The 12525-nt window shown below is 38.1% G+C and overlaps 1 protein-coding gene across 5 annotated transcripts in view; it reads right to left on the bottom strand.

Moving 5' to 3' along the window:
• The window catches only part of mylka (myosin, light chain kinase a), a 55074-nt gene that overhangs the window by 25973 nt on the left and 16576 nt on the right, over positions 1–12525 (bottom strand). For 4 of the 5 annotated variants that reach the window (XM_027164437.2, XM_047814971.1, XM_047814972.1 and 1 more), the window contains exons 3-8: positions 3801–4008; positions 2384–2429; positions 1284–1449; positions 1017–1182; positions 802–823; positions 126–667 (exon numbers count right to left, since the gene is read on the bottom strand). In XM_027164437.2, the coding sequence (XP_027020238.2) occupies positions 126–667; positions 802–823; positions 1017–1182; positions 1284–1449; positions 2384–2429; positions 3801–4008 (1150 nt within the window). Of the gene's footprint in view, positions 1–125; positions 668–801; positions 824–1016; positions 1183–1283; positions 1450–2383; positions 2430–3800; positions 4009–5219; positions 5539–12525 lie in introns of those variants that run through there. The other variant, XM_047814974.1, reaches the window with a different exon arrangement.

Below are 12525 nucleotides of genomic sequence, written 5' to 3'. Positions count from 1 at the left end.
TGTACTCATCATATGAAACTTTTCTTCTTTAACAATTGCTTTCCAAATTGCTGGCTTGTGTTTAGCCAATTAACTCAAATCATTAGAGTTAATGGAACAGATATATAGAAGCTGACCGTGCTTACCTTGGCATTTGAATGTCACTTTAGTTCCTTGAGTGACCTCCTCGCTTTGAGGCTGTAAATCAAAGCTGGGCGGACTTCCCAAAGCCTCAACTCGACTCTCTCTAGTCATCTTGTTTGTCTCTCTGCTGGACTCCATCACTGCAGGAATCCCGTTCCTCCTTAAAGATCTCATACTATCTGGATCTTTCTTCTGTACAACCTGCTCGGCCACCTTGGTGCTAGACTCACAACTGCTTTTCTTGGCCTGCTGACTCCAAAGAGTTATGGAAGCAGATGACCTCCGTTGACCTGCTGGGAGCCTCTCATCTTTTGGTTCAGTAGCAGTCTGTGGGGCTGATGTCACAACAGATCCCAACATCTCTGGCCTGGTTGATGGGTTCTCTTTTACTGCTGTGGTTGTAGTGGATGCCGTGTGGGTATTTGTGATTGCACTACGTATGGATGTGTTGGTGGATTTTTGCTCATTGATAAAGCCATTACTTTTAAGCTCAACTGCAGTAGTGACAGCCATTTTTGGGAGATCATTACTTGAAGATTTGTTGCTATTGGGAGAAAGATAAGCAAAAGTGTAATGTAAACAATCCTAACAGACTAAAAACACAGAGAGAGATAGAGACAGACAGACAGACAGACAGACAGACAGAATGTGAGGTTACTGTTATACGGATGTACTCACTTGTCAATGTTTGTGTCTGAACCTGAAGGAAATGACAAAAAAAGTAAAAGAACACCAAAATTGGTTATTGTAAGATATCATAGCATTATTTCATAATAAAAACAACCAAAAATTCTCTCACAAATGTGCAGCTTGGCTTGGTCTCTCACATTCAATCTGATACCACAGTGGTTTCATACAGATGAAGGACAAGCTCAATTAGAGAACATTTATACCTTGAACAATGAGTTCTGTTGTAGCGGAGGCCTTGCCCGCACTGTTGGCCAGCAGACAGGTATATGTCCCAGCATCCTCTGCATGTGCACAGCGGATCTCCAAGAAGTGCAGCCCTGACCTCTCAAACATGCTGTAATGATCCGAACTCTGGAGCTCATCATCACCCTGTAACAGACAATACAGGGTGGTAGATAAATCAAATAAAATGTTTTATTTCTGCTTTTCATTTTAAGGTTGTGTAGAGACAATAAATTGCATGCTTTTACCTTAAACCACTGGATCTGAGGTTGGGGACGTCCTGTAATCTTAACTGAGAACTTGCCAGTCTGTCCAATTTTCAGGTAGAGGCGGGAAGGTTTTGTTACAAACTTTGGAGGACTTTCCCCCCAGATGCTAGGTCTGTTCTCCACTGCAGGGAGCCCCGTGCGACCCCTAGAGTGAAAACAACACCACTGAAGCCAAAATCAGTATAAACAATAGAAATATTATAAATAAAAATGTAATTTCCAAATAAAAGCTGTCTATGGTCTATTTTGATGATAACAATGCCCAACTATGGAGTATGGAACATCATATTGAGCTTTTATCCATTACTTAGTTATTAATAACGTGGTGGAATATCCATGAGAGAGTAAGTTCCTATTAACCCTAACATTGTAGCTTTAATTCCAATCATTAGAAAGTGCTGACCTGGGAAACTCCTTTCAAAAATCTCTTGACAGTCAGTTGTTGCTATAGAATATGGTATATAGAACAAGTGCATCTATATAAGCCCTGCAGCCAGCACTATGGTGAGAGCTGTAATTCTTGAAAATAAGCCATCATCTTCTGACCAATCAGATTTGAGAATTAATCAGCACTGTCAAATAAATATTCATAAAGAATTTATACTATACTGCTATATTATATACTGTTATATGCTATATTATAATATACTGCTCAAGTTATATTGTGAGCAGACCTGCCGCCAGCCACCTTCAAACTGCCATCTTTATGATCTTAACATATGGGTAGATCGTTACCCAAAGAAGACCATATAGCGTGTGCCTGCCCCGATTGCCAGCCTGTAATCCTCGGCCCATGACCTGTCATACATGCAAACCTGGGCATCTTACTGTACAACTCGTACAGCTAAATATGCAATATGCTGCATTTGACCTTTCACAGCATGTTATCAAACAGGAGTGAAAAATTTGCAAACAAAAATAAGCAGGAGATTCCCTTACATCAGAAAAACAAATTGTAATGCAAAATGCCAAAACTTAATATAAACTTTTAGTCTCTATTTTCATGCACAATACTGTTCAAATGGCGTGCAAGAGCAAACCATACATGCATACATCATATACAAAAACTCAATCCTTACCCTTGTTTACTGGTATAGGGAAGGCTGTATTTCTTGACTGCATCATCTGTGTGATAGATAAGAAATATCACTTGCATAGAAAAAATGTAGACACACACACAAACTCGCACACAAGCTTGCACACACACGCAACCGCACTGTGAGGAGGCCTCTTCCTCTTGTTGCTGTCTCTTCCATCTTGACCTCAAGAACACTATTTGTGCTACCAGTTACAGAAGCTATGCATCACCCCATATGCTTCCAGTTGTGCTTAGTACATCTAACTGGCTTCAGTGTTTACGGCTTATAAATGAATACAGATGTTTTCCAGAGGCTATGCTTATGTTTACACTGATGCAGGATATAGACTGGAGTGCCATGCCTCTATTTCATGCCTAATGTAAAGTCAGGATGAAGAGCAGCAGATGCACAGAGACAGCTGCTGGACTATTTGAGCTGGAATGTGACTGTGAATACAGAAGTATGTGAAAGAACAAGAAAGATATCAGTGGAAGAACAAGAATGCTCCAAGTACTCAAGTAGGACAGGCAGAGATGTTGGTTTTGCAAATCTGCCATTTCCTTTCGACAATTTTCTTCTGTAATTATGGTCTGCTGGTTAATTTGTCATCAGTGACAGATGAGACATCGGTACTGAATACCACATGCACAAGGGTTGGAATCTGTAAAGCTAAATTTCTGAATATTTGTGTTCCTTGACTTTGAGGTATGCAAATATTGTGGGGTCAGTTAAGGCAAAGCATGTAGCCCTAAGCTTTGAGTAAAGAGTTATCAGATATCCTGTTGCTCATTATTATTATTATTATTATTATTATTATTTTTGTATATAGTGCAGAGTCATGTAGCATAGTGAAAAGCTAGAGAAGGATATGTTCTGTCATCAGGTCTTCTTCGGTTAAAATAAAATGAATAAAGCTTGGGACTCTGGCCAACACTGCTTCGGCTGACTTAGTGTGGAAATTCATTAGTTTGACTGTTCTTGGAAAACACTCAGGGATTCCTTGATGGTATGAGTGCTATTAATCCAAAACAATAGTCACATACATCATCTCATCAAAGCAGCATCAATGTCTAGCCTTAGTTAACAAAACTAAATGTTAGTATTTAGTGCTGTTAAAGTCATAAAAGAGGTGAAAAATCCCTTCATTTTCTCTCTTTAACAGGGTTTTAGCATGACTTATTGAACTTAAAAGAGAATGTATTTGATGGCAACTACAAACCACTTCTGCATGTTGCTCTGGAGGAAAACGTGATAAATACTGTAAATGTAAAAGTAAATGTTAAAATGCAAGTTGACCTCATTAGTCTACTGTAGGTTGAGTAACCTCGAAAAAAAAAAGAAACCATACCATGAAATTCCGACTGCCTTGTAATTCAAATGAGCATCAGAAGTTTTTCAAATTAAGTCAGTACCGTACCTTCCACGATGATGTCTACAGTAATCTGTCGAGTTCCTGCATCATTTAAAGCCTCGCAAGTGTAACGTCCCGCATCGTCTTTCTGGACTCCTTCAACCACCAGACTGAAGGTTCCACGTGCACTCTGTTCCATGGAGTATCGACCTCCAGCGATCACAGCTTTCCCATTCCTGAACCAACACACCTGTGGTTCTGGAAAACCACGAACCTTTGGAAACAAAAACAGTCAATACACACAAACGCACAAAAACACACAAACAGCCTAAGGCAAAACATATCAAAAGATTGAATTACAAAACAGTGCAAAACAAAATAATGGACATTATCAAATAATCATTAACTGTAACAAAAAAAAAAAAAAAAAAAAGGCCTGTTCCCGTATGGAACTCCGGATTACAGTTCAGCCACAGGAAGCTGTTGGGTGTGTGAACAGCCGGTATGTGAGGGCCATAATTAAAACAGTGCATTTGGAAAGACAGCACTGCCACAAACATAATCAGCTTTCAGCCCAAACTGGCCAAGGGCACAATACACAGGCTCAGTTCCACTCTGATAACAATGATAAGAGCAGCCTTCATCATTAACCACCAAGTTAGTCATTATCAACACAAGCACACTCTGAGGGAGAGTTCTCTGTCTCCACTCCCCACTCAGTTTCCTGATTCCTGCGTGTGCTGATGCTAGTGAGACTCCTCCAAATACATTCCCATCAGCAAAGTCTCTAATTACTTTCCTTCTTTTCCCCATTTTGTATCCATTTATAATCCCCAAACATGCCAGTAATTCTGAACAATTCCAAGAAAAATCTTCTGGCGTCCCAAAAATCTTCTGCATGTGACCCAAACACTTTTGTTGTCTTCCCGGTTGTTCACTTCAACATAGAAAAAGTGAGCAGTGCTAATTTTGCTGCCTTGTAAGTCTTTAGCATGAGTAAAAGTATAGAAATCATTCACATTAGATTTAAGTCACTTCCCTAAGCTCAATCCTGCATGTATCTGAACTCTAGCAAGCTTTTCAAATCAGTTAGCCACAGCTAATAGGATGAACAATCTCCTTCCTAGTCTTTCCACTCATGGCATGTCAAAATGTCACCTCGTGGCAGCCCTGGATATTGGACCAACATTCAGTTTCTGAAAGTGTACCATGAAATGCATGCAAGCAGAAACTGCTTTACTCACATTGGAAAACCAATACACTCATAACACAGGCTCACTTCCAACAAGTGACTGAAGACAGAGAGAAGTACAAAGCATGACTCCAGCTGCTACGAATTTCAGATCGAAAATACAAACGAATATGGCTCGACAGCTTGTAGACAACAGAATGATACCAGATGGCCTTCAAAATCCCACAAAAATGTTTAAAGAAAAGAAAAAAATAAGACATTGTTGCATAAAGTAAAACGTTCTGTTTTCTTACCCAGACAAGAGCATATAAAAATGTCCTCTTTTGAACCGGATCACTCGTTACCTCACTGAGACAGGCCCAGGTTCTCCAAAACGATTTGCCCAAAAATAGCAATATTAGGCTGAACTCTTTATTAAAACATACTGGCAGTGGTATTTCCTCAGTGTGCTCGCTTTACGGCTCTGCTCTTTCTTTCTCTGGATCTAGCTCAGACTAAGACCGAGTCAGAGACTGTGGTCAAACGCTGTACCTCAAGAATCCTGCTGCACTCAAAAAACCCCCCAAAAAAACCATAGGCTTGTTTACATAAAGACCTTCCTTTCTTCCATTTTTCTTTCACACAACCAGGCAGAAACAATGCTTAGGTCTGAGGTAGAGAGCAGGCAGAAAACTACTGTATTGTTGTCAAAAGAGACAAAGCTGCAAGTGCAGAGGAAGCCAAAGAGAAGCAATGCATCAGGAGATATAAAAGACAAACCCACACAGACGCACAAATTCAATTGCTGAAAATTTTCTGAATGAAAAATGTAAAACTAAAGAAAAAAAATGGCTTTTACGTTTCAAAATGAGGTTTTAACTGATGCTTTAAGCTAATGTATGACAAATGTATGCACATAAACTATGAAAGAGTTCGATTCTTTCTGGATGTTATTTATACAAATGATCTTTGCCTTTTCTGTGACTGTGGAGTTGTTTATTTAGCATTTATGGAAGGAGAGATAAAGTTGTTTACGTTTTCCACCACAGGAAAGTTTTCAAGACAAAGGGCTTCGAGCTTTGCAGTTTCTTGCCAACATGACAAGCTGCGTTTTTATTTATTTATTTATTTATTTATTTTTATATTAAATCTTAATTCCAATACAGCGCGAAAAAAGAAATGCTTCTGAAGGAGGTTTATGGCTGCTTATTATTAGCAGCAATATTATAAATGATAAAACCAACAAACATATTCTGCAGAAGTTCCACAACATTAAATATAGCAAGAAATAGCTAAAAAGTACATGGTCTTAAAAATTATATATAAAAAAAAACTATTAAAAATATTTTTTTAATCATATCACAAGGAAGAAAAAAAACATTTTGGATCATGCTGTTATAGGAAAATGTCACAATACAGCATTCCTTTACGGATTATTTTCTCATAACAACATGCTCCATTGTGTTATATTCCTTATTTAACAGATTAGAGATTATTCAGACAATCAAATGTTTCATATAAATGTGAATAAGGAGTGGCATATTTACACATTTTTAATGTGTTTCAGAGTAGGGCAACAATAGTGAAAAAGTCACAGTGTAGATGACATTATAACAATTCACTTATAACTCATTCATACATCTATAAAACAATCAATTTCTTGCAATTGGTCTCACTGCTGATGGAAAAAAAACTCTGGTATAAACAATATATTGTCTGCTAGTACAGGGTCAGAGGTCTTCTGCCTGGAGAATAGGGTCAAACATAAAATGTAGAGAGAATTTGTTATGCATTATGTGCCAAGTGGAATTAATTGATAGAATCTGTGGCTGCCAAGAACTTCAGTTGTAAAAACATTTGCCCTATAACTGATAGAATGCGTGTCCACGGTCTCAGAGACAGACAGAAACAGCACTCTCTTAGATGATCGGCTGCCACACGGTAAAATGGCAAAGAACCAAGTGGTAACAATCTGGACTGGAATAAACCTAAATAATTCATATCCAATTGAGATTTACATTCAAATCCAATCCAAATAAACTAGAAGTGAGGAGAAGAGAGGAAAGGAGAGGAGAAAAAGAATGAAATCCCACACATATGCTTCCAATAAGCCCCTATCCTGTAAGGTTTTTTCCTTTTCCAAAAAGCATACCTTGCAGTATTTCTTACAGCAACACCTCCATATAGTCTCCATACTAGAGCTACTTGTTATATAACCTGTTACTGCTTTTAGCTAGCCTGGAACAAACAACTAAGAAGAGAGAAGGAGAGGACATGTCAGGACAGGAGGACAAATGAAGTGAAAAGCTCTCATATCTTCTCACTTAGTCAGACAGAAGAATTCCTTAAAATTGGAATAATGGCCTAAATTAATTATGAGTCATGAAGGCTATGTGACACTCAAGCATGAAACAACACATGAACTGTATTCACACTGCCATTCAAATATTTTTCTGGAATATGAGACCATAAACAGTATATGGAGAAGGACTCAAACAAGACAGCCAAGGCAGACAACAGGCAGCTTAATAAAATTAAAAACATGACCGAGGTATTTTAATCTCTATCAGGTCTTATTTTTTTTACCAGTCTATCAGAATGTAGCACAGGAGACAGCTAGCCTAATCCTATTTACTCCTTCCAATTTCATACTACACTCCCGTAACCAATTTCAAACTCTCATTGGCTTTGGCCACAAACACTATCAATATCCTATTAACCTGATAGGACATTTTAGACTGGATAATACTTATGTAAGAGACATTTTAGACTGGATAATACTTATGCAAGAGACATTTTAGACTGGATAATACTTAAGACATGCTGCTCCAGCAAGTGATTAGTGAGATTAATTTTCATGCTTAATAAATTAGTAGTTCTCACAAATGGATTTCCTAACATTTGGAGAAAGTGGGCCTTGATTATAATTGGCCTCAATGAGTCCTTAACAAATATTTAAAGGTAAAAAACCTGAAATACATGCATACTTAACCTCATCTCAAACCACTCACTCACCTCAACTCCATTCACTCACCTCCTTTATTAACCTCAACTCCATTCCCTCACCTCCTTTATTAACCTCAACTCCATTCACTCACCTCCTTTATTAACCTCAACTCCATTCCCTCACCTCCTTTATTAACCTCAACTCCATTCCCTCACCTCCTTTATTAACCTCAACTCCATTCACTCACCTCCTTTATTAACCTCAACTCCATTCACTCACCTCCTTTATTAACCTCGACTCCATTCACTCACCTCACTCACTCACCTCAACCACATTCATCCCTCTCATTAACCTCAACCCCACCCTCTCACCTCTCCCACTCAGAGATCCACCAGGCATGAGGCAGAAATGCCCTCAGAACAGAGATGTCTATTGCAGGGCATCATGCACGCACATACACACACATTCACTTACTCATTAACTTGGAGTAATCCAGGAGTATGACTTTGGGCCTTGTGAGGAAACCCTGGTGGAAACCCACAAGGACACAGAGCGAATGTGCATAAAAGCTCCATGCAGACTGTATATAAACCAAGCTCAGGAGAGACTCAGCCTGCCAGAACTAATTGATGCATGGTAAATAACCCAGATAATACAGCCATTGTAGTCCAATGCTGGCCATCATGAGGAAATAAAAATATGTGGAAAATCTCCAGCATGTTCTTGTTAAAGAAAAGCCTCTCAAAGAACACTACTGTAACATTCTTGTAAAAATCTGTGATCATTTTAAAGCTTCACTTTTTCACTGGATGTTTTATCTATAAAATCTTGAATCAGTTTTTGTTATTGAGCATGAGATTCTGTTGCTTTCAGAATATTTTTCCTATTTTACTGTTGTTTTGGTCGAGTTGTTTTATGCAAGATGCAGAATATGTTGACAAACATGAGATTTTTACAGTGGTCATAGTGAGTCGCAGTATGCTATAAAGGATTGGAAGCAGTAAGGAATTTCACAACATTTCCTTTAAGTAACTAATCTTGGTACGTTGTATCCATGGTACATGGTATCCGTGAGCCATTCTTTTTCAGTCTGTCAATCTTTTTTTTCCCTCCCTCCCTTGCCTCTCTGGAAATCATACATGTTAGTGTAGAGACAGAGATCAAGTGTATCGGTGTGCATGTGTCAGAGTGCTAGAGCACAGTCTAACATGTGGGATCTATGGAACAGCTCTGAATTCTCCCCTATAAATCAGCCAAAAAAAGAAAGAAAAAAAAAAGAAAGAGGTGTAGTGTGTGTGTGTGTGTGTGTGTGTGCGCGCATGCAAGTGCGTGATTTTTTTTATTAGTTGCACTATTCTAGAGGTAAACCCTCTTTAGAAATCCTATTGGGTGAACTGTCATGAAAGTGACCAGCATAAGCAGAACATAAGCAGGTAGCGGCGAGAGGATTTGGTGGAGGATTTTATTATAAATGTATTTTATAGTTTGTAATACTACATTATAAAATATATTATATAAAAAAACACACACATATATATATGTATATACACACACATGTATATATTATATATATATAAAATTTAAAAAAAAATTGATCCATTCAGAATTGTCCTGTCGAGGAATTCCTTCCCAAAACAATCTCTTTGTAAAAGTTAGAATAAAACTATGGCTTTGAAACAGACATCTGGCTTGCTTCTGATCAAAGCAAACAGAATAAATGGATGATTTGGACTGGGAATCATTTGAAGAAAAGAAAAATAAAAACAGGAGGACAGCAGGAAAGCAAGAGCCACAAGGCTGAAGTATTTTAATCTCTTTCAGGACTTCTCAGACCTGTCTTTCAGAAGGAGTAGCACATGAAGTCTAATGTTTACCAGGCCTACACTATTTTACATTTTCACACACTCCTTGGCTATAAATGCTCTCAAGACACTCACAAGTTGTTGTCAAAATGACAGCACATCAGGAACCTACTAACATTGGAACCAGGCGTTAGTCTGCAGTGAGCTTCATCATTTTAGGCTGGATAATACTGATGTAACACTGAGCAATGCTGCTTCAGCACATGTCAAGCTGACTGATTACACAGGAACCCCTGCCAGTGAGAGGTACAGTGGGGTGTTTTCTCAGTCCATCTGCAAAACTGCACAACAGCAGGAGTTGAGGAACTTTTTTAAAAAAGAAGCCTCTGGATTCTTCAGTGTTGTTTTTGGTCAGATTTACAGCCCAAGACTGTCTGCTGGGAGTAGTCGTAGACACGGCTCACTTTCTAAACCTGAAAATGATATCGAATTTGTCCGAACTGCTGATGGAGCAAAACAGAAAACTAGGCCTGAAACGGTCTGTCTGCTTAATGTCCTCTCCAACTTTCCATCTACCAGACAACAGTTATGAATTGCTCGTCTGCAGCTGTAGCATTTATGGTAGGTTTCCTTTTGCATGGAAAGCTAACATTTATAACAAAACAGAAAGGCCCCGAGATACAGAGCATTGACAGACACACTTACTTGCAATAAAACAACATGAGCACTTTCTTTTAAAAACAAAAGAATGCTCCATGGTCAGTGTAAATCTAATTCTTTAATAACAAGAAAATGTTTCATGTGAAGAGATCTGAAGTCAGCATGCATGGGATCTCCCAATATGTAGAATCTAATGTACACCGAGGATGTTGGGTCAATTAGCTGTGATCTACAGATAATATTGATCTGTGATCATAGCACAAGGTACTAAAGAGTTATAAAAGACAATAATGGCAAATTTAAAAAATAATTATATTATATTATTATAAATAATTATCAACCACGGTTTTATGACTTGTCGTAATAACTAGTGTTAAATTCTGGATTTTCTATAAGCTTCAACTTTCAGCGTGGGGGCATGTCAGTCAGAAAACATGGTGGAATAGATGCAAATTATGTAGTTGGAGATTAAATTCAATTAAAATTGAATGTTTACTCATCTGGAGCAAGTACAAGCACTGTATTTCATATAATCGCATTTACATACAATAGCAGTTGCGTTTATTTTTTTGTAATACACCTTCATCTTGCTCCAACCAAAAGGACATCAATTCCCCTGACATCCTAATTAAGACTTCTTAACTTGTAGAAAACTTCCCAGGCTGACTAGAACACGCAGTTACTTTGTATTATAGATGTACTCATTTTTGACGAACATGAACCAAAGGGAATATTAGCAGTGTGACAACGTCACACAATGTGTCTTGTCCCAAATCTGTGGAAAATTTGTGGTAATTTTGGAAGTTGTAGAAAATGTATGAAAGTGTGTGTAAATAGGACGTTTAGGTAGAATTTATTTTTGAGCATATGAGAGGATTAGTTAGTTAGTCTTAGTTAGAAGACTCCTGTATTAGTTATTGAGGACGGAAATAAAAAAAAAAGATAGATTGCCTTCTACTTCACAAGTGCATATCCCTGTACTAACAATCTCCTTCAACGAGAACTTTAAGTGAAAGCAGAGCTGAGTACACGTCTATCAGTACCTCTCCCTTTTATCAGGGATCTTTCCGATCTGTTCCCTAAAGAAAAAGCTTCTGCCATCTGAGAATAAAAGACCAGCAGTAGCTGCTTTCCACTTCTGTGCCATCTCAGGCTTACAGAAAGGCCAGATGATGAACAACTGTTGTGCTCTTTTAGAAATGACTCAAGTGTAAATGAACAAAAGAAACATAGAAAGTATTCTAATATCACAGAGGTGTAGCAAGTCAGATAATCTATAGAACCACTGGATTTGATAGAGCTATTGCTGATAGCTATTGCTACAACTTATTGCATATCAATAGATGAGACTATTTAAGCTCAATGCTCACATCATAAATGATAAATGCAGTCCTGCTAACTCTGGCTGATTATTTATTTATTTGATTTATATATAGTTCTTTTAATGCCGTACCAGAATCAAAGGAAGATAGGAGAAACAGGACATTCTGTAAATTCTTCCTGTATTAGTGTACAGTAAGTGAAATCTTACAATTTTTCAACAATGACTATATATCATCCTTCAGTTTAATATTCAAACAGAAGTCTATGACCTTTTTGTGGTGAAACATTTTCAGAAGTAAAATCACTGTCTAGTAAAACGTGTTCTGTTAAAAGCAGGACACTCCTTCACTACACTGTATACCTGAGGTTATTGTTTTACATTAATGACATGAGGGAGGTTCTGCACCATTAAGCAGTAATGTATGTGTAGGTTTGTGTGTTCAATATGCCAATACAACATTAAATATACACACACACTCCCACGCAACATTAAACACACACTCCCACGCACACACTCATACACTCACACAAACACACACACACTCACACAAACTCACTTACTCCAATACACTCACGCAAACACACACACACTCATACACACACACACACACACACTCACTTACTCCAATACACTCATACACTCACACAAACACACTCACTTACTCCAATACACTCACACAAACACACACTCCAATACACTCACACAAACACACAAACACACACTCACTCACTCCAATACATTCACACAAACACACACACTCATACACTCACACAAACACACTCACTCACTCCAATACACACACACACACAAACACACACTCACTCACTCCAATACACTCACACAAACACACACACACACACACACACACAAACACACACTCACTCACT

This window comes from Tachysurus fulvidraco, chromosome 6, assembly GCF_022655615.1.
Source record: "Tachysurus fulvidraco isolate hzauxx_2018 chromosome 6, HZAU_PFXX_2.0, whole genome shotgun sequence".
Classification (NCBI taxonomy): domain Eukaryota; kingdom Metazoa; phylum Chordata; class Actinopteri; order Siluriformes; family Bagridae; genus Tachysurus; species Tachysurus fulvidraco.
Note: the sequence above shows the minus strand (reverse complement) of the source record. Positions and strands in the feature narration are given on the sequence as shown.